The 22,547-nt window shown below is 39.7% G+C and overlaps 1 protein-coding gene across 1 annotated transcript in view; it reads left to right on the top strand.

The window, feature by feature from the left end:
- Positions 1-321: 321 nt before the first annotated feature.
- apaf1 (apoptotic peptidase activating factor 1) overlaps positions 322-22,547 on the top strand; it is a 54,413-nt gene continuing 32,187 nt past the window's right edge. Inside the window, exons 1-22 of the mRNA XM_023284760.3 lie at positions 322-468; positions 3,058-3,239; positions 4,416-4,605; positions 4,891-5,088; positions 5,399-5,588; positions 6,391-6,503; positions 6,599-6,730; positions 7,644-7,882; positions 8,030-8,197; positions 8,405-8,536; positions 8,936-9,049; positions 9,716-9,900; positions 10,103-10,229; positions 10,708-10,833; positions 11,423-11,563; positions 11,685-11,810; positions 12,247-12,393; positions 13,831-13,959; positions 14,129-14,254; positions 15,853-15,972; positions 16,146-16,271; positions 21,179-21,304. Of these exons, the coding sequence (XP_023140528.2) occupies positions 3,096-3,239; positions 4,416-4,605; positions 4,891-5,088; positions 5,399-5,588; positions 6,391-6,503; positions 6,599-6,730; positions 7,644-7,882; positions 8,030-8,197; positions 8,405-8,536; positions 8,936-9,049; positions 9,716-9,900; positions 10,103-10,229; positions 10,708-10,833; positions 11,423-11,563; positions 11,685-11,810; positions 12,247-12,393; positions 13,831-13,959; positions 14,129-14,254; positions 15,853-15,972; positions 16,146-16,271; positions 21,179-21,304 (3,099 nt within the window). The 5' untranslated portion in view covers positions 322-468; positions 3,058-3,095. The remainder of the gene's footprint in view (positions 469-3,057; positions 3,240-4,415; positions 4,606-4,890; positions 5,089-5,398; positions 5,589-6,390; positions 6,504-6,598; positions 6,731-7,643; positions 7,883-8,029; positions 8,198-8,404; positions 8,537-8,935; positions 9,050-9,715; positions 9,901-10,102; positions 10,230-10,707; positions 10,834-11,422; positions 11,564-11,684; positions 11,811-12,246; positions 12,394-13,830; positions 13,960-14,128; positions 14,255-15,852; positions 15,973-16,145; positions 16,272-21,178; positions 21,305-22,547) is intronic.

Genomic DNA, 22,547 nt, shown 5'->3' with positions numbered 1-22,547 from the left:
TTAAATTACGGCAGTGAAGCACATTTCTCTTACTCGTCAGTTACAATAGCATATAATGGCATCAATGCACAAATCAAACAACCGCTGCTGGATTAAATAATCTTAAACTGATTTCTATCTTTGGCTCTTATAAACAAAGACAAAGGGTTTTAAAAAAGAGAATTTTCATATTTACGACAGAGAAATAGAGTCTGAATGCAGCGTCAGTTTGCCTAGTTACACATTCTTCAAATGCGTGAGCTCATCGGTCACGTGTTTTGAATCTTGCCACGGGATTGGCTGCCTCACGCCGGGGCAGTTGTTTTTGTTGTGAACCAGGAAGCCCTTCTTTCAAAACTGGGCGTGTAGTACAACGTTGACAGATGATTTAAAGGGGTTTTACTCATTGGAACCTTCAAAACGAGACTTCACTTTACGGTCAGATACAATTCAACAAATACCGGCCTCGTTAAACAAAAGAGGACACTCGTAAGTACCCGCTGGTGGCAACTTTCTTTGTTTCATTTTGTTGTCGAGTCAAAGTGAGTGAACTTGTCTAGACAAGTATTGAAATGAGTTGTCATACTAGCGATAATAAGATACTTCCTACATTTTATAGTATAAGAGCAAAGGAAAGTCTAGTCAAGACATGCAGTGTCTCTATTTATTCATTCACTGACAGGCACTGCAGAGCTGTCAGAAAGTCACCATGCTCACACCATTGTGTTGATACCAGAAGAAATTAATCGATGATAAGCCATCTGAACTTTGTGCTTAGTAATGCCATTGTGAACAGCCAGTTCCATTTTCACTTTTATGATCTACCTGTTCCCCTTTTGCTCTCTGTACTACCGAGGCATAGTTAAAGTCTCCTAGATCTAGTGTCCTCATCCTTTTGTGTATTTTTGACCTGTCTTTCATTTAGTGTTGAAACTACCAATTTTTTTCAGCATTATTGTTGTTGTTTTATGGATTAATGGGGAAATCCTCATTAAAGCTACTCATTAGAATTTCTCACAACCTCAGGTAAAGTCCTTTAACAGCTGTTTTTACAGAGTAAATCATCAAAATGGTTGCAGATTAACTATCAACAATTTTCTTTAGTATGCCATTTAAAGATGTCAATTTAGAGATGTCAATAATGGCAGTGCAATACATAGAGTAGATAACATGCAAAAAAGTTACACTTCCCTCAGCAGATCAGGTCCACGTTTCTGTCATTTTGTTTCTCATTTTTGCCACTTCGTGTCTCTTTTTGTCATTTTGTCTTGTTTTTGTTGTTTTGTGTCTCCTTCATCTTGTTTTTGTCATTTTGTGTCTTGTTTTTGTTATTTTGCTTCTGTTGCACAGTTCATTAAGCATCCTTTACGGTGAAAATCCATTTTCGTTGTGTTTGGTGGTTGTTATAAACGTGGAGGTATAATGTCAAAGCTGTTAAAATACGAATATACTACTACCATTACACAAATCCCCCCTCAACTGGATAAACTGACAGCTTTACAAACTCATCGGACTTTAACTCCTCAGTTCCAACTGAGGAACCACTAGTCATCTAGTTCAAAATTTGTGCAATTCTGCTCCCTCACTGACCATTGCTTCCAGGTGAGTCATTCCAATCAACCAGGTTTGTTTACTTTGTAAAGCTGCTTCTGCTAACTCTAAAATGCCTCGGCCTCAAGCAAAGCACACCAGATGTTCTGCTGTTGGCGGCACAAGTGAACATTAGAGTCCTCATGCACTCCCAGCCTCTGAAGAACAGAATATTTAATGGATTACTTTTATTGATAGCAATGTCACTATTACCAAGAATCTTCAGTGTTAGCATGTTGTGCACTAATGTGGCTGACGCTACCATTAGTTTTGATCGTATTCCCACAGGTCAGAGCTCTGTGGAAACTGTATTACTGAGGGAAACACAGAAATGGTGGCAGCCTATTTGAAACCAGCAAGGACTGGACTGGTCTTTTTATATTGTGCTTCAGTGACACCTAAACTCAGCTAGTGTTTAAATATGCTTACCTCTCTTCTACTGTCTGTGCTCACATATATTGCCTTTTAATTGAGCTAATACATTGTGACTGAAATGGAGCCCATTAAGACTACATGTTAAACGGTCACCTCAGAGCCATTATCAAAGACAACAGAAAGTCCTGGTCTGATACACTGTGTTGACTATCATGTGATCAACTGTTTTGCGTTGTCCTGTCAGTCACAGGAACAGAGAGAGTCTTCATCCTGAAGGGGGCAGCTACAGCTACAGACTGAAACAGCATGTTTAGAACAAGACTAAAACCTGAAGTTAGAAAGTCATATTAACATGAACCATCTCTGCGGGATTTTGAGCTGAATAACTGAAAGACACATTTGAGGGACATGAAAGATCTTTAAAAACAAGAAAAGCACTCAGAGAGCACAGTACTCCGCCAAGGCTGCTCAGTCGTATAATTTCTGTCGGCTGAAATCTTGAAAAAAGTTGTGGCAGTAATCAGGGCACTATAGAGTGTGACTATTTAATAAATATGTACCCACAAACAAAAGGACCTTGCGATGAGCACATGCGTGGGTTATGCATGTGTGTGTTATGTACGGATACTGAATCGTATGACCTAAATACGTAGCGGGTGACAGGAATTGATGGGACACGTAAACACCCCCACAATTTAATGAATTGTTCCTTGTATTATTTCCAACGGGTAAGTCCAGATAATACCACAGCGGTCGATTTGTAGTAGGATCGCAATCACATGATTGTCAGCAGGCAGCTGACGTAGCATTCACTTGTAGTCATAGTTACAGTGACGCTGTGCTGCTATCTCGCAATTATACAGAAATCTTCAACAAATCCGTGGATCCAGACCATAAGCCGCATTACTGCCAAAATCCAATCAGTTGTTTCTTGTTTCATTTCTGACATTCTCTGAAAATGTCATCCAATTCCGTTAGTCCGTTTTTGAGTAATGTTGCTAACAGACAGAGAGACAAACCAACGCTGATCACCACATAACGAGTAATAATATGCTGAAAAGAGGCACAATGAAAGACCTTAAAGTTTCAATGCATGCTCTCCATCAATTGCAGTACATCAAGATCGTGCATGGTTGGTGTGTTGTGCAGAGATGGCGCTGGAGGAAAGAGCACGGAGCTGTCTGCTGCGCTTTCGCCACAGACTGGAGCAGGACATCAAGCCTTCATACCTGATGGACCACATGATCAGTGATGGTGTGATGACTGTGGATGAGGAGGAGAAGATCAGGACTAAGGTGAGGTTATGCTGAAGATTGGAGAAAAAAAAGGGACATTTTTAATCCTTTGAAACCTATATTATTTTTGTGTCATGTAGTTTTTATTCTTTCTGCAGACTTCTAGTTCTTTGAGTTTCACAACACCTTGCCCTCCTTTCATCCTGTTATGTTTTACATGTATTGTGTCACCCTCCCTCCACCTTCGTTTACTTGTTCATGTCATGTATTTTTTTTCCCGTATCGTTGCCATTTTATGTGTATGGCGTAAAGTTGATCAACTTCCTTTCTTCAACTTCTCCTCACAGATAGCTTTTTATTTCTTACTTGCATTTCACCAGAGGAGTTTAAAGATGTGTCAGCACATTTTGCTCTGGGTTCCTTCGTAGATACATAAACAGAATGCTTATTGGCTGTTGTAGGAAGTGAAGTAGCGGCATCACCGATATGTGTGCTAAAAGTCCTTCATAATTTTTTAAAGTAGCTCCATGATTCCAGGGATATTCAATCTATTTTCTGGTATAATGTGGGTCTGACCTTTGCATTTCTTAATCTTGAGTGTAACTGCTTGTTTTATAGCTGATATGATGATAACTGTACCTTGCAGAATCCCCAACTGTAAAACACATACTCTCTCCACGATATGTTTAAAGGTCCAGGCAATGTGTATGATTCAGGTGGGATTTATTGGTGAAAATGGAATTTAATATTAATAATTCTGTTTGTAAAAACACCTAAAAATAACAACAGTTGTGTATTCTTTACCTTAGAACTAAACCTTTATATTTACTTTATATTTAAAACACACTAACCAAACACTGTCATACAGAGGGCCTTAAACATTTTTTGTGTTTTTAGCGTCCGCAATAGGTAATTCTACATGCTTGAGGGGTGGGCAAGTAAGGTAAGGGGTGTTCAGTTGGTTGCAACGTGCGATTTTTCCACTAGATGCTACCAAGACCTGCAAATGTTCCTTTGCATTTTAGGAATATCATTGGTTTACATGATTCAAGGAAGATTGTGAAGTTAAATCATTGTCTTTGAAGAAATATTTCGGGATTTGGCCCTAACATTTCAAACTTTTTCCAAACTTTCTCTGGCATCATGTAATGCTTCATCAGCTCATATGAAAACTTTCAAAATAGCAGCATGTCCAAACCATAGTCCTCACCTCATCTCATACATTTCTCTCTCCAGCCCACCAGAAAGGATCAGTCTGCAGCCCTGCTGGAGCTTTTGTTGATGAAAGACAATCGTGCGTACATCTCTTTCTACAACTCCCTGATCAAGGAATCATATGATGATTTGGCACATCTGCTCCGTGAAGACCTACCAAGCATCTTTTGTGAAGCACATAAGAGCTCCTCCGATAGCGCTACATCTTATGGTGAGACGTGGGAAGCTGTGGGTGGAGAGAGTGGAGGTTTGGATGGCTGCGCTGTCAGTGTGTGAGAGTCCATGAGTGTTGGGAAAAAAAGTTATGTGAAGACAATGCTTTTTGTGTGGGTGATGCTTTGATTACAAGGTCAATCGATATTCTTGTAAACACAAATTTCCTTCTTATTATTAAAATCCTTGATGTTTTCTTCTGCATGTTCAAAATGCTGCAGTAATTCACAGTTGATATGTTTGTACAGTGTTTATGTCAATCCCCTTCTGGTTTGTCTAACAGTCCAGACGGTGCTTAGTGAAGGCGGCGTGCCACAGAGGCCGGTTGTGTTTGTCAGCAGACCAGAGCTGGTGAACCGGGTCAGAGAGAAACTTTACTGGCTCCAGAAGGACCCTGGCTGGGTCACTGTCTTCGGCATGGCTGGTTCGGGCAAATCTGTCCTCACTGCTGAGGCTGTCCGACACCACGGACTCATCGAAGGTGAATATCATTTGCCTGACTCTACCGAAGCACTAATTATCAGCATTGATTTAAAAATAAATTAATTAATCAAAGAATTCCGAAAAGAAAAGGAAACTTGTAATAAACTTGGACTGATGTACTTTTTGTATCTCGCAAAGTATCATAGATCACTAATGGACCGAATTATTTAGTTAGATAGTGTTTCATTGTAATTAATGAGCCATGAAACGACAAAGTGTTAACACTAAAGTGTGAGAGCGTAGTGTCAAACTTGGTCACCTAACAAGTACTTCACTGACTTCAGTCGTTTTCCTTCCTATGTCTCCAGACTGTTTTCCTGGAGGTATCCACTGGCTGGCCATCGGTCAACTGGACAAACCAGACCTGCTAGTGAAAATGCAGTCATTGTGTTTTCGCCTGGAGCAGAGCCTGGATTCCCAGACCCTCTCCAGACCCCCCAACTCTCTGGATGAAGCCAAGGAACGTCTGCGCTTCCTCATGCTGCGCAGATATCCCAGGTCACTACCTCGAGAAGACCATGATCTGCTTTGTGCATTTTTATATAGATAAATTTTGTTCTTGTTCAGTCTGCTGTCAAGTCAAGATGCAAAACTGAGAATCAAGGGAATAGGGCTAGTTGATTTTAACATGAAATAGCTCCACCGTTATATTTAAAGCAATTAATATATTAAAAAGGATCATTTACACCGAGAACAGTCAGTAATAATAACCATATCATTATTTTATGTAGACAAATATGCCTAAACATGTAAGTCTTATTTTTTAAATGTCAAGATGAGTGAGGCCACAAAAATAAATCATCAGATTATTTAGGGTAATTAATCAAAACATATAAAATCTTAGACAACAAACAATTTAATCAAATAGTACTATGAAAAAATGATAAGAAACAATTTTTAAAAAATAAGCAGAAGGGTTTTAAAATGTCAGGAAACTTATAATGACTTCTGTATAAATTGACATCTAGATCATAAATACTGCTTAGGTATTTTTGTAGTTACTGTGCCAAATAGATTTAAATAGCAGCTTTAAAATGTGTTTTTGTATCAGTACGTGTTTCCAACAAGATATAATTTAGATATGTATGAGAGAAGTTTAAAATCGAAATTTTAAGGAAAGCTTGACAGTTGTTTAGAAGGGTTTAGGAGAAAAACAGAGGACACACAATAATTTATTAATATTTTTTCCTTTTTTCTTTTAATGCTTATGTGTTCACCATGTTAAGTCTATTAATAACATCAAGTGTGGTGGTAAACATATTTTTCCTTACTGGTTTCTTTCTGGTTTTTTGTCTTTTAGATCTCTGCTGATTTTGGATGACATCTGGGATAGTACAGTGCTGAAGGCATTTGATATCCATTGTCGGATTCTTCTAACCACCAGAAATAGAAGCCTGACTGACTCTGTTAGCGGTATGAATGAAGCGTTCTGTGGTTATTTTTCTTTGCACTGAAAAATACAGTTGTTGCTACAACTGTCTGCACTGCATTTTTCTTTTATGTTGTAGGTGCTAAATATGAGGTGGGAGTGCAAAGTGGTCTGGATGAAAACAAGGGGCTGGAGATTCTTGCTCTGTACACTAAAATGAAGCCTCATGGACTACCTGAGGAGGCTCGCAGCATCGTCAGAGAATGTAAAGGTCTGTAAACTGACGTGTGCTGTCATACAATCTGTACAAAATGTTTGTAATGCAAACAAAGGTAGAAATTCAATCAGTTTTTACTAGAATTGGTGATTTGAACACTCATCACCTTGATTTAGTTGTATATTTAGTTTAATTTGTAATTATTTATATCCATTTGAACTGTAATTTCTGGGAATTTTTTGCTCCTTTAACATATTTACTCTGTGAACTCAGTTGTCATTGCAGTATAAAGTTTTGCTCTTCTATGGAAACAAGACATTCAGGACTAGAAGTAGAAAGACCTCAGAAATCTGTTTTGTGCAGTATGAGATAGCTAGAATGCCATAAATCATGAAAAAAATGACACTTGAATTTCTTTGTTTTCTTTGCTTGTCTCTTTGCTTATCTGCTGCTTCTAAACACAGTCTGCAGTTCATCCCAGTTAAGCCACAAGTCATGTAACTGTTTTTCACAGCTGAGTCAATAATGGCTTCATTGTTGCAGCAAGGAGCACGTAATTTTATTTTTAGTTATTTGTTTTTACAGAATCAGGTAATTGGAAATGCTACGATCTTGACAAATTTTTAAATGACATATGGAAAATAAAGATTTTAAGTTTAGATTTGATTAAGTTTTCTGACAGAATGGCACGTCACAGATAATTTGCTCAAGTACCAGCGAAAAATCAAAAGTCCAAGGATTCTTTCTTTTGTTACAGTTTGTAGCTCTGTTAAATGATGTCATTTTGGTGATTTTTAATAGTTTTTGAAAAATATATCATGCCTTACTAACCGTTTGGTGGATGAAAATAACTGTCTGACAGTCTTGTGCTATATGCAGTTTCAAATATTACTGTTTTGTGATCATGCTTTTGCTTATAAATTGTACATTTAGCACGAAATTCCTGCTTCTTTTTGCCCCATGTCAGGCTCCCCTCTGGTGGTGTCTCTGATTGGGGCTTTGCTCAAAGACAACCCCAACCGTTGGTGCTACTACCTCCGCCAGCTGCAGCAGAAACAGTTCAAGCGCATTCGCAAGTCTTCATCTTACGACTACGATGCTCTGGATCAGGCGATGGCTGCTAGTATTGAGGTCCTACCCGATGAGCATCGAGAACTCTACAAGGACTTAACCGTGCTGGAGAAGGACATCAAAATCCCTGCTAAGGTCTGACTACACAACACGAGACGCTTCTGTCATATGATCCCTGTCTTGTATTCCTCATCATATACATTCTAATGCTTTCAGTGGTTCAGTCACTGAATGGGGTGAATTGTTATCAGTTCTTACAGTCAGTGTTGTTTCCTCTCCCAGGTGCTGTCTGTTCTGTGGGATCTGGAGCCAGAGGAGGTGGAGGACATTCTCCAGGAGTTTGTGGACAAGTCTCTGCTTTTTGTGGACAGTCACCATAAACCCTATCTGTACTACCTTCATGACCTCCAGCTAGACTTCCTGGTGGAGCAGAATCGAACCCAGCTCGAGGTCAGTCAACCTTAGAAGAACTTTTAGAGTTCAGACAATTAAACAAGAAGGTTTAAAAGGCCATGTTAGCTAATTTGTTACAGTTGTTTTACTTCAGCTGTAGCATAATCAAAATAGCTATAATTAAAACATAATGCTTATTAATTATCCCTTTTTTTTCTAGTACATTACCACAGCATGCATTTATAAAGTGTGTTTGTGTTTCAGAGCCTTCACAGTAAGGTGGTGCGTCAGTATCAGCAGCACTACAGAGATGGTCCTCCTACCTCCGGAGATGAAGAATGTCTCTACTGGATCAGATTTTTGACCTACCACATGGCCAAAGCCAACCTCTCACAGGTACAACACAGAGTTACAGAGAAACTGGCAAATTCTATATTTTCACTTTCTGACTTTTCAGTAGAATCGTAAATCCTTTTGCAACTATTTAACAAAGATCAGACATTTATATGATTAGATCTAGCTGTGAAAGGTTTTTGTTTTAGGAATGTTAATCTGATCTGATATAAACCAGTGAAGAGCATTTGATTACACCAGTCATGATTGCTCTTTATAATTTCCATTTCATTATATGTATTGATCTGGGGAAAACATCCTTATTGACTGGTGAAACTCATTTAGTTCATATTGCACAGCCACTGTACATGAAGGAGAATTGATGGCAGGGTGTTATTTCTTTAGTCTGTCTTTTTCTCTTTTGCTCACTGTGTCTCTTTATCTGTTGGTCTCTCTGTTTAGGAGCTCTATTCCCTCATGTTCTCTCTGGACTGGGTCAGCACCAAATCCCAGATAATGGGTCCAGCTCACCTCATCAATGACTATGTGGAGTATGGATCCATTCTGGACAAAGAGGTCAGCAGATGTAAAAGGCAGAACAAATGACAGAGGGTGAAGATGCTGCTCATTCAGCTTCATTAAAATGTGAACTGTGCTCTTGAATGAGTCCGTCCTCAGGGAAAATACAGGTCTAGAAGTCCATCTGTCTTTCTTGCGCTTTGCCCCCCCCTCCTCAGTGAAACTTTGTGAATTAAATAAAGCGCGACCCTCAATTATGTTCCCCCAAGTTGTTTTTGATTATCTCATTTACAAAGACAAGTTTATTGTCCTTCAATGTTTCGGCTGTCCCCTGCTCCCTTTCCAATTTTCATCATTGCAAGAAGGCAGATTTGATAAGTGGCAAATGGTTTATTAGACACAAGCGGGGAAGCATGGCGCTGTGATGCATAACTCCCACATCAGTTTTATAAGGACATGCAAAATAAGAAGGCTCTAAAATTTCTGAGGCAGTAGGAATTTATTATTTTTATGCCAAAGTAACAATTTAATCTTGTGTCTTGTGTGTCATTGGTAATTTTCAGGAAATGTTTTTTCATCCCTTTCTTGGAAAAACTGATGGGTGCAAAAATGAGAATAAATATAATTGGTACAGAAGTTGTTGTATATATTGTGCAGTTTTCATTTAAAGTGACTTACAGCATGCAATCGATTGAAGTGTGTTTGTATTTTCTTTCCTTCCAGAACAGTGAAGTGCGAAGTCAGTTCCAGGAGTTTCTGTCTCAGAACGGCCACCAGCTGGAGGAGCGTCCTTTCCCTGATGTTGTGCAGCTCGCTCTGTCTCAGCCACACAACTCTGAGGTTTACCGACAAGCTCGGCTTCAGGCTCAGGACCGAACCAGCACTGGGAAACTCTACTTTGACCTCGTGTATGAAAACAAGCATTTCTAGCAAAGTACTCTTAAAAAAATATTGTCAGAATCATGTTGTTTTAACCTTGTTGTGCATGTAAGGATCAGTTGGTTTTGTATTGTCCTATATGGACCTTTATTTTCTTTTGTGACACCTTATGGACATTAGAACCAGTGTGACCCAGTTTTGACGTTTTTTTTGTCGATATTTTTTGTGCAGGAATAAGAGTGGTGTAGAGAATCTGTCCCGTTTGGTGATCCACCCCCACCAGGGCTCCATCTACTCTGCCTGCTTCTCTCATGATGGAACCAAAATTGCCTCTTGTGGAGCAAGCAAGACACTCAAGGTAACCATGCAGTCACTGCAAGTTTTATGTGTAGAGTCATGAAGGTCAAGCAGTTTCCATGGAGACAAACTGCTGGAAAATATGAAAAACCCTTCACTTCAGAAGTCTGTATCAATAAAAAGACAACATTGCTGTTGTGTAGACTATACCTGCTTCAATTATAAGGGCTTAAATGTGCAGGTACCTTATCTGATCATTTGTTTTTTTATGGATAATATGCAGATTTTTACATTTTTACACATACAGGGTCAAGCAAGCAAGAACAGAAGTAATAGCAAAAGAAAAAGTTATTAAGAGGTTATTTATTCTAAAACTCTCCAGTTTAACAGTAGATTTTCAGAAATCCATGATATCTGAAGCTGCTTTTTGTTGCACAGCTACAAGAAAGGTAAAGCTGTGCCTCCAGTGAGCAACTCGGTGCTTTTACTGCAGTTATTAATCAGTCATTTATCTACTGTCATCGTATCTGTGTGCTCAGGTTTTTAAAAGTACCTCGGGTGAGAAGCTCACTGAGATCCAGGCCCACGATGACGAAGTGCTTTGTTGTGCCTTCTCCCCTGATGACCATCTCCTAGCAACCTGCTCAACTGACAGGAAAATCAAGGTAAGCGGTCCACAGGTCCTTTATCAGCAACTTTATGGCAGCAACAACAAGCACGTAAAATAGCACAACATGACACGTGTTAACCCTCTGGGCATGTTTTTCACAGCTATATAAAGCCCTGCACCTCTTTAGAAACAGCAGAACCATGGCTAGAAGTATCTTCAATACAACATGGGTATAATAGAATAAATTGTGAAGACTTATAAGAGTAAAATTCAGTTTCTTAGATTTTTTTTTTTTTGTAAAATATATGTTCCCCGAAGTGTGAAAAATACAAAAACACAAACTTAACTCCACAGAATACAGATACTTTACTGTTTAGCTGCCATACTTGTTTCCTACCCACTATATGTAAACACAGCCTGCATTTCAATCGAAAGTTGTACAATAAAGATATTTTGATGAAATATCTGGATTTTACATCTAAATTTGGATCTCTTTAAGGACGCTTTTGATAAATGGTGTAATTTTGGTATTTTTTATTTTAAATTTTTTTAAAAGACAACATGTCTTTCAAACCCGTAGACAGCTTTGGGTTCAGCATTTTTGTTCAGTCATTTTATCAGAATTCTTGACTTGTGTCTTTCAGGTGTGGCACACAGAGCGAGCCATGCTGCTGAGAGTGTTTGAGGAGGAGCATGAGGAGCAGATCAACCACTGTCAGTTCACCAACACAACAAAGCGCCTCCTGCTGGCCACCTGCTCCAATGACGACTGCATGAATGTTAAGGTATATGTGTGTTTTGCATCCACAAACCTGTCCTGCGTGTGCTTTTTATTTACTTACTTTTTTTACTGATCCTCTTTATTTTTCACTTTCTATCTCATGCTGTATTTCTTTATTTCTACAGTTGTGGAACCTCAACAAGCCTTCCTCCCAGAACACCATGTTCGGCCACTTTGCGCCCGTCAGCCACTGCTGTTTCTCCCCCGATGACAGTTATTTGTCCACTTCCTCCAATGATGGTACCATTAAGGTGACTGCCATTAAACTCAATACTTGTAAAGCTGTCTTTTCCAAAGTCAGCGCACATAAAAACTGTACACAATTCACACGGGCAGGATGCACTCTGACATATTTACTGTTATTTGTAACGTTAGTGTGAGTTTTCTACTACAAATTTTTAAGAAAGTCAAAGGATCAGTTGATTGCTAGAGCTTCATTTGACAAAGAGGAGAAAAGTAAAGTAAATAAGATAGACAAACATCTTCTGTTACTATCTTTATGCTACATATAAAAATAATAGGTTTTAGGTATGACAATTAATTTGTCCAGAACAACTCTACATATATTCAGAAATACACCACATATAACATTACTCCCAGGTTTATATGATGCTTTGAGACTGCACTACTTTTAGAACATATTCTTTCATCCTGTGAATGTTTTTGCGTCTTCCTGCATATATGCAGCTTTTTCAGGTGTCGTCTGCCAATGAGTGGAAGACGATCAATGTGAGGGACTTGGTTGCAGAGAACGATGAAGAAGTCCTCGTCAAGTGCAGCACCTGGACCGGAGATGGGAAGCTTGTCATATGCGCTGTTAGAAATGCTGTTTTGGTGAGCATTTAGCACTGAAATTAAACCTTTAGATATAAGTGAGCGAGTGTGCATATTTAATTAGTGGCCGCTCGTAGTTTTTTTTATGCTGTACTGTTATTTTGTGGGGTAATTGTTTGATAAATTGTTTAGAATTTGCCTTGGATGTCAATCACGATCTCACATGTCTCAGATAAAAATCCAACAGCTTACTTCGTTCATCCTCGCTGCCTTTGTTGCTCTTGTGTTGTTTCATTGAAGGTGACAAGAATGAGAGTCTGTTTGTCTGTTTGTCTTCTTGAGAGTCTAAAAGAGTGTGTGTCCTGGTTATAAATGTGTGCAGCCCCTCCTTTCTTGAGGTTTTCTGAAATCAGTCAGTCTTGTCCTGTAATCAGTCTGTCTGTGTCCTTTATGTCTTCATTCGTTTGTATTCTGGCCTGCAACCCAAACACTGCAGAGATGTCTGAGCTTGTTTGTTTGGCCTCAAGGAGAGGGGAAAGGAGAACCGTGAAGTCACAAATTTGCTTTAGATTTTAATTTACAGGCACAAGATGATACCTGTTTTCATAATACACTCCCAAAGGTTTGTTTGAGGTCATTTAGGAACAGCGTTGCCATTACATCATTTGTCCACCAGAGAACATTTACAAGTTTGCTGTTTGTTGTAAAAAGAATGTCAGCCAGGACATTGATACAGGATTTTTATCTCAGTCCTGACATTGGTATAGGTCTCGAATATCTGGGATTGGTCAGGCTTTAATATATAGTCTATATTTACTGTATTAACCTTATGAACTCCAGTAGTTTGTGAGTTGTTTGGTCATGTCACATTTTTACTCACCGTACTCTCATTTTTCACAACAGTATAAAGTCCTGTCCATGGAAACACCAAAACCATGGCTAGAAGTAGACAAGCTCCAACAGGTGTTATCAAGACTGGACAAAATTGTGACTCTATGTACTATAGTAGTTGTTATTTTACTAGTTACGTAGTTGGTCACAGCTGAGTAATTAAGGGCTTCTTGCTTACATCAAGGAGCACAGAATTTTTCACTTTATACCGAATATTTACCTATGGTTATTGTTAATATAATTGATTTTTGGCAATTTTTTGAAATGAGACAAGTAAAATAAAATGATTTTGAAGAAATATTATTATTCTTGCAGATCTGCACATCATAAATGCTTAATTGTAACACTGTCAGAAAGTTTAAAATTCAACGATTCTTGTTGGTTGTCCAGTTTTTGGTTCAGGTTTTTTAAAGATAACACTCCTTTGAAATCTGCTGGAGTTTTTGGGGTTTCATAGCTTTAAAGAATAAGTGAACTGAAATGAAGCAAAATCTAAAATAACTCGTCATAAGTTACTGCAGCATTCATGGAGGCATTTTCAATATGTTTGGACCAAGCGCAAAGGCAGAGTAGACACTGATTTGTTGTTTTCCTGTTGTTTCAAAGGTATTTGATGTGGAGACGTCAGAAATGTTGTTGGAGATCAGGACTAGTCGTCTGAGCACAGTGCAGTACTGTGACGCCTGTCCTACTACTAACCTGCTGGCCATTGCATTTTCAAATTATACCCTGGAGGTAAACAAACACACTCACATGAAATTTTATTGAGCTGAAAAGATACACATAGAAATTATTTTAATGTGAAAAATTGTAACTTTTTCATGCTGTGCTCCTCTCTTTCCCTCGTTTTATGCTCATCTTTTGTATGAACTGTGGTGAAATGCTTCATGTGTGTGTCCTCCAGCTGTGGGACCTTGAGGCCAATAAGAAGATGGCTGACTGCAGTGGTCACCTGAGTTGGGTTCAACGTGTCCAGTTTTCTCCCGACGGGTCGCAGCTGCTCTCCTGCTCTGATGACCAAACCGTGAGGGTGAGTGTGTGTGATGAATCTACATCAGACCACCAGCTTGTGGACATACTGTCAGTGCTGTTCTAATTACCTCTTCTGACAGTAAAACTAAAGTCATGCAATCACTGAACATCATACCTTCACTAACTGCAGTCTGTTTCCTCCTGCCAGCTGTTAGGATTCAGTTCCTAATGAGGAATGCTCAGGGATGGCATTGTAGCTATACTTTAAAAATCATCTTCATTTTGTGTGAATGACAGCAAAATATATTAATCATTTAGAGTTTTATGCAGCAGTGGCTTGACTTGCTCTAGGCTTTTCTCTCTGTTATTGAAGAAATGTAAACAAGATTGTTTGAACTTGTTTGCCTAGACTCACCATTCTTCTAAACACAGCAATATGTGCTGTAAATAGCGTGATAACCATATGATATAAAATCTCTGTGCAGGCTAGACTTTCAAGGTGGTGTTTACAGCCATTACAGTAGCTGCTTTATATCAGAACAGTAAAATGTGGTTTGCTATTTTAAGTTAGCATAAATACACTGGCCTTAGTAATTTAAATTAGACAAATACGTTTTTTGCAGGTTCAATTTTGATACTAATCATTAATAATAAGTGACACAAATGCCGAATATCAGATCTGAAAATCTTCCAGGCTGATAATTAATCGACCTCTATTCTAAATGACAAACTAGAGCTACAACAGGACATTCAATGCTACTTATGATCACTTTATTTCACCCAAATTTGCAGTATTATTTTTGTGGCAAAAAAAATCATCTGTGAGCACTTTTTAAAAATTGAATTTATAGGCTTCTCTGTTAAGATGGCTTCACCTCACTGCTTACTTTATAACAGCAACTAAAACCAGCCTTAACTGAACGACACTAATTGTGTGTAAACTGAGTGGATCTGAGGTGGGCCAAACAAACTTCTCTGAGGTTTGGACTGTCCTTTGATGGCACCTATCTGTCATGCAAATCTACCACACCCCTGAATATGCATAACTTTAAGAGTTATTAGAATTTAAATGGGTGAGCTGTGTGAAAATTCACCGCATTTACAGTTTTCTTGACCAGCAAGCTTGAGTATAGAGACCAAAAAGTTTTTTGTACCAGGCTGTAAACATTATTATTTCTCTGCTTGTGTAATTGTAAAGTTGAACATTTAACATAGGGGTCTTTAGGGATTGAATCACTTTTGTTGGCAGCCTTAAGTAGCCATCTGAGGTACTGCAGTTTTAAGTGCTTCTGCGTGTTTCACCTGTCAGTCCAAAAGGTTACTGCTTGGTCAGTCTGGAGAAACGGTTGGTTAAACTGACCTGTCTTGTCAATCCTGTCCCATCAATTAGAAAAGGACCTGCCCTGGAAGAGAAACGGAAATTACCAGCATTCTTAAGTGTGTGTATTTGAGTTGTCAGACTATAAAAGGAACCTTGGTTTGAACTAACAGACATACGTTAATGACTTCCTTACTACCAGGGCCCAATTGTTCCCAGGTTTTGTTAGAAAGGGGTCATTCAGGAGAACCAACATGAGAAATTCATTTCTTTGCCCTTTCTCTGGAAGTTTTGTGTCCTACTCAGGCTTCACATGTCTTGTGTTTGTTGTTTCGCAGCTATGGGAGACTAATAAGGTTCACACGTCCTCTGCAATCTGCCTGAAGAGAGATTCTAACGTTCTGTTCAATGGTGAAGAGATCGTAGTGTCAGCTGCAGACAACTGCAACAGACTGCAGGTGAGATGCAAGAAAAACTTACATAAAAACAATGTGGGCTGCTTGTTTGAAGCAGGAATATGAAGCTGACATGTTTGCTTTTCTTTGAATGTGTGTTCAAGTGCAGACACGTTTTACGTTGCTATGGTGCGTGCATATCAGGTTGTGATAAAAGCAATGTGTGTGTGTGTTAGGTGCGTGATGGCAGAACGGGATCAGTGCTGTTCCAGTCAGAGGAGAAGTCATCCAGGATAAGATGTACCTGTATGTGCAGGCAGCCCTCAGCTGTGGTCCTGGGCCAAGAGGACGGCACTGTGCAGGTAGAAACCACACAGTCTGAATACATGACAGAAACTGTAAAGCTGTAAACTTATCTTTTGGACACTTCATTTCAGTGACTAAATCAAAAGAACACAGTATTTCAGTTACTATAAAAGGATTAAAAAAAAAGGTGCTCTGGGAAATTATGAGATGTTTTTTGGCTCAAGACATATTATCTGCATAGTAATCTATAGTGAAGATAATCTTGAATTGAATTTATTTCACTGTAGCATATAATTACTTTTTTAGCAAGTGGGAAAATTGGCCAAGTCAGTCTGCCATTAGTGGGTCTGATCTTCCTTAAAGAATAGCTTGACATTTTGGGAAATAGATGAAAAGAGCTCTACTTCTCTAATATCTGTTTTTTTTTTTTAATATGAAACTGTAAGGGGAAAATTCGCTTAACTTTAATCCGCTACCGGTGCCACTTAAGCTGCTAACCAACATGATGTATCTCATTAACTAATCCATGCAAAAACAGAAATGTAAATCCAATAAGTTTTGCTTCTTTTCTAGAGTGTCAGCAATAGACCGGGCCAGGTTAGCGCTCTCTCACTGCTGCCAGTCTTCATGCTAAGCTAATCTAATTGTCCCATGGCTCCAGCTTTATATTTAACAGGCAGACTTGTGTATTTCCCAAAATGGTGAACCGTTTCTGCTGTTTATTTACATTTTTACTCTGAAATTTAGCATCTTTTCTGCAAATTTCCAATTATCTTCGAGTAGGTTTAGCTGTTAATACTCAAACGAACAGCAATTATTACTGAAACTTCTCACTTTAGTTTGTGTGGGTAAAGACAAGCCTTTTGTGCAACTGTGTAAATATCTATTCCATGCTGCTGTAGGAAGTGTTTTTCAGCCCATGTTGAGTCATGGATCTGACATTAGCCCTGTCACCCTTCTTTATCTGTCCTGTCAGCTGTATGTCAGGTCAGCTCCAAACACCTCTTTCATCTCCCTTTGCCTTCACCCGTTTCAATGTTGTCTCCTTTTTTACCTGTGATTTGTATTCTCAACACTCTTCACTCCATATTCCACATCTCTGACACACACTTTTTGTTTGTTTTATTCCCTCTTTTGTTTTGTTTATCTCTCTTCCTCCTTTGTTCTCTGTGTCTCCGTGGTCTCCTTGCTCCTCATCTCTTTGTCTTGGTGATGAATTGTTGTTTTCAGGCAGAGAATGAGATCCTAGTCCGCTTTGTCTCGCGTGTGTGTTTTCTTAACGTGTCTATTGCTTTTTATGCATATACTGCAAAGTTAGAGGACACCCCCCCCTCCAAAGTTACTGTCCTATAATGAAACACAAACACTTACTCAAGCAGAGTCCCCAGACACATCAGTGCTGTGGCCAGGCCAGCATCCTCCAGCACAGAGCACCTCTAATTAATTAAAAGGTCCTACAGCCTTAATGAATACAGAGTTAATGATTTTAATTACAGCTCTTCTCTGGACCCCCGTGTCCCTCTCTTCTTTGCTCCTGACCCCAGAGATATGAGAGGGAAGGATTATTGCAGCCAGCACTTAAAACAGAACAGATGATTAGAGAGCAGAGTTCTTAAACAAAGAGAAGATAAAACAAGTGCTGGAAAAATGACTGATAACTCCAGTAGACGCACATAAAAAATAAATATATTTGAGATTTTCTTGTGTAGCAACGAAACTTCTTTTTCTGTTAGTTGCCCTAGAATTTAGCTTTGAACTCGGAAAAGCTCAAGTAAGCCAGAATTGTTGCTGTTTTCGGGCAATTAGAGCCTGAGCAATAATGGATGTTTGGTCCGGTGACTACTAAAAATACCAGTATTGATCTACAGATATACAGATATCAATTAATTTGCAGGGTTGGGGTGTTTACTAACTTTCCAACAATATATGTTACAAACTAGTTAGCAGCTCACCATGAAGACACTTCTCAAAAACATCTAAGATACGATTTGGGTACATTTTAAGTGCTTTGAATGCTCATTGAAAGTTTTTCAGGGTTTCTGCAGGTCGTTAAAAAGCATTAATAGTCATTAAATTGATCTTGTGAAAATTAAGACCTTAAATGGCATTAAAAATCATTAAATCTGATTCTCAGTGGCATTAAAAATTCTGCAATTTTTCAAGAAAAATATTTGATTATAATAATATAATAATATGTAATTATAGACTGCGATTTGTCAGATATGTGCATCTGTGTAAACATGCCAAAACATTGCGATAATTGTTCTGGCCAGTCAGGTACAATTGCCAAAAACTGCATGTTTAGAAAGTGGCCGGCAGGCTGGACCAGGTGGAGGAGAGCTGGGAAATGGGGAAATGCAAATTCCAGCAGAAATGGCTAGAAAACGTGGAATTCAGAGAATGACTATATCCCGTGGGTGGTCAGGGGTGGTTTCCAGATTCAAAAATAGTGAAATGTAGGGACAATTTTCATATAAAAATCATCTTTTACAAAAAAAACAAACCTGTGTAATTTGTTGACTTCATGGTCATGGCATCAACATTTACAGAGTACAGCATTAAAATGGCATTAAATAGCTTTAAATTTGACTGGCTGATTTCTGCAGAAACCGTTTTTTGCTGTTGTGGTCCCCTGTACTAACACCAGGTGGAGCTCTGTGACAAAGTCCAGGTGCCTCTGACTACTGCAGTGCATTTGTTTTTTCTTCCATCATCCTGACTTATTTATAACCAGTGTACTGGCAGAAAATTGCTAATATCCCGTCAGTTGGTGTCAGCCTGAGATGCTGGCTTTGTTATGCTAATGTGAAAAGTTGACAACTCTGTAAAGGATGTGCAGGACAGAACAGAAAGTCACTGTGTGTTTCTTTATGACGGAGAAAGTGCCATTGTGTGTGTGTTTGTGTGTGCATGTGTGCATTGTGTGCCAGGCATCAGGGCTGACAGCTAGTCATGTACTCAGGATGATTGGCTGCAGGATCCGACGACTGCTGACCTCCTACAGGAGGTTGGTGCTGGCAGTGGCTCTGTGCACAGGCAGCGTGCAGGTATGGCAGGGAAAGTGTAAAGTATTTGTGCTTCAGAGTGTTCCACAATCGCTAATTGCTGTTTGTGTGTGTGTGTTATTTTGGCTCTTTATTTACTTTTTCAAAGGGCCTTTTAAAGACTAATAATAGAATAGGCAGATTATTGTTGTTACTGTGTGACTCAGTTACATCTCATCATGCAGGACCGGCCTCATTATTGCCCATCTCACTCCTGCACCACTTTTATCCACATTTTTTTTTGACCTAATATGAGTTCTGCAACCATTCAGGGGCTTGTTTAGTCCCTTTGCGATGGTATTAAAAACAAGTGGTCCCTCATCTTTCCTGTTTACATTTGCCTGGTTTTATATTTGTTTATTTTTATTTATGTATTTATTTTTTACCAAATACCCCCAGGCATTTTCCTTACTGCACCATCCCAGAAATGCTTGAGCCGGACGCGTAAAGCTGCCAAGGCGTTCTCTCACTGGCTTTGAAACTTGCGTCTCAGTGCGTGGAGCTTGACAAACATGGTTGGCGTGCCCCGAGGCTTGTTCTGCTCAGACATTTCAACCCTATCCTCAGAGACATAAATATTTTAGCACCTGGTAAAATCCCAAGTGTCGTCGGCCTTTTCTTTTATACTTCCAAAAGTACAGGTGTTGTGCTGGACTGAAGATAATGGTGTTTTGTACTTCTGTAGCTTCATTTGTTCTCTGTTTTGAAGCCCATCTGTGCTTTCCAGTTTTTGCTGTCAGCTGTGTATGTATCACTTTAAGTAACTTACTATTTACGGCAAAATTGCAAAATTGTCACTGGAGCAAGGTTAAATGTGAGTGCTTTGTGGACTCTTTAGCATTTATTGAGGATTTACAGTTGAGATAGACATGAGATGTGAGGAAAGAGAGCAGCAACATGACATGCAGCGAAGGTCTGACTGGTCAGGGATTCAGTTGCTGAGGGCATTTTTGCCCATGTGGTATGTGATCTAATGACTTGGCCATCAGGCTGCCCCAGATCTGGGTATGTTTTTAATTAGAAGAAGAAGAGTGACACAGTTTGGAACCAAATTCCCCTTACTATTTGTCAAGACATTACACTAAAAGCACACATTTCACCCTTATTGAGGAAAAGACAACAAGTCTGGAGGAATAAGAATGTCTGTTTAAAATTTTATTGCAATTCCATGAGACCAAAGTGGTGAACCACCAGTGACATCGCCATTCCAAGAACTGTGGCTAAAAACTTCCTCACTTTGCTAGAGACCTCCATGAAACCATGTTAAACACTTCTGGAAATCTCCAGGCCACAGTGTTCCATCCAGTTGACCTTTTGAGTGCATTCACTAAATCCCATTTCTCTCAAAAACCAGTATTGAATATTCTGTCAGGATTCTCCTCTCAAAAGTTATTCTAACACGGTTTAATGCAGAAGCAGCAACTGAGAACCCACAATGGCATTTTTTTTTAGCAGCTGAATATTTTAAGCATCAAAGCTGTTTTGTTCTGACTCCCCCAGTAATATCTGCCGGGCTGTCAGACCTACGGCAGCCCTCTGCGGCCTTGACCAGACTGAGCGGCTGCACTCAAAGCTCACACTTTCCCCCCATCTCTACTTTCTTTTTGATGTTCTTATCACCATCAAGCCAGCAGTGGTGCTTTACTTCCCTCCTTCTTCAAGTGCTCCCTCAAACTGCGACTTTGTGTCAGGAGTTTTTAAGGAAACTTTCCGGGACACTTTTCCTCCCTGAGTGAATCTTTGTAAACTCTTGAGGCTTGTATGGACATTCTAGATGCAGTGTGTGAATCTCATGTGGCTTCTTGGTACAGTAAAAGTCTTTCTTATGGCCAAGCACTGCCTTGGTGTGCTTGAACCACCGTTGCGGCAGTTTACTGGAATATTTATGGTGCTGATGCTGCTTTGTTTCTTCCCTCCAGGTGTTGGAGCTGCCCTCTGGGAAGCTTCTGGCGAATCTGTTGGGACACACTAAGACTGTGCTGCACTGTCAGTTCAGCCAGAACGGCCAAACACTCATCACATCCTCTGAGGACACCACCATACGGGTAGGCCGGACTCCTTTCCTCCCTCCGTTTCTCTCTTTATACTTTAGTTATTCTCTTTCTGCTTGGTGTTTCTGTTCCTTCTCTTCCCGTTCATCACTGTGTCCCTCACGTTCTTTTCTTGCCTAATTGATGGCGCGTTCTTTCACCTCCTCCTCCACCCTGCATCCCATTTTTCTTCTCTGCTATTGATTATTCTTTCCCCCCTGCCCCCATTCCTCACCTTGAGTAAAAATGCCTGCTGTGCTGAACCGTTCATCCTCACAGCGTCTAGCATCTCTGTGGTGTTTTCACTTTCTCCTACCTGTTACATTCGACCAGCTTCTCTGTCGGCCTCTTCACCTCTCCATCCTTCATCCCCATCTTTAGTCAGCTTCTTTTTCCCTCTCTTTGCCTCAGGCTATGCCACTCTCGATAGCTCTTTATCTCCCTCCTGCTCTTGTGTTGAACACGCGCAACTATCAATGTTTGCGTGCAAGCATGTGTGTGTATTTCAGGCCGTCACGCTCCGTCAGCCTCCACCGTTCATGCTCTATTGCTTATTTTCCCTTTCCTCTCCTCCCCTCTCATCTCCTCCTTCTCGTCCTTCTTCATCTTTTCTTTTCTCCGACAGACCTGTCCACTGCAGCACTTCTTTCCCTCCCCGACAACACAGCACCTTATTCCGTATTCATGCGGCTGCTGCCTAGACCATCCCTATTCTCACACCATCCGACGCTTATTCAGAAACTATTCAGATTCATGCTGTTTGACGTGAGCTTGCTAGGATATAGGAGTGTGTGTTTGGGTGTTAATGCCGACACGGACTGAATGTAAATAGATCTAATGACACTCATATTAGTTGGTGATGGAGTCTAACCTTCAGGCTGATGACAGATTGTATCCCGGGGAAAAGGTGCAGCATTGCACACAGGGTCTTGATTGATAGGATTATCTGGGTGATTCTGTCTTTTCTGCTCTCATCTTTGGGCTCAGTTTCCTTCCTGCTTTTGCTCATTTACCTGCCTGTGCACATAATACAAGCACTTTGTAGACAGATGCACAAATCCAGAGTATTGACTTTACAAATGCCTTCAGTGCTATCCAGGGCACCTGTGTTAAGGATCGAAAAGCAAAAATACATGAAACACTGTTATCTACAGTACAATTAGCTGTGTTTTATAGTTACGTTACTACACTTTGGAACTTATTGAAATACTACAACCTTGTATACAGGAGACTACACTGTATAATTTTCTGGTAAATG

Source organism: Amphiprion ocellaris, chromosome 21 (genome assembly GCF_022539595.1).
Source record: "Amphiprion ocellaris isolate individual 3 ecotype Okinawa chromosome 21, ASM2253959v1, whole genome shotgun sequence".
NCBI lineage: Eukaryota > Metazoa > Chordata > Actinopteri > Pomacentridae > Amphiprion > Amphiprion ocellaris.
The sequence above is the reverse complement of the archived record's forward strand: the minus strand, read 5'-3'. Positions and strand labels throughout refer to the sequence as shown.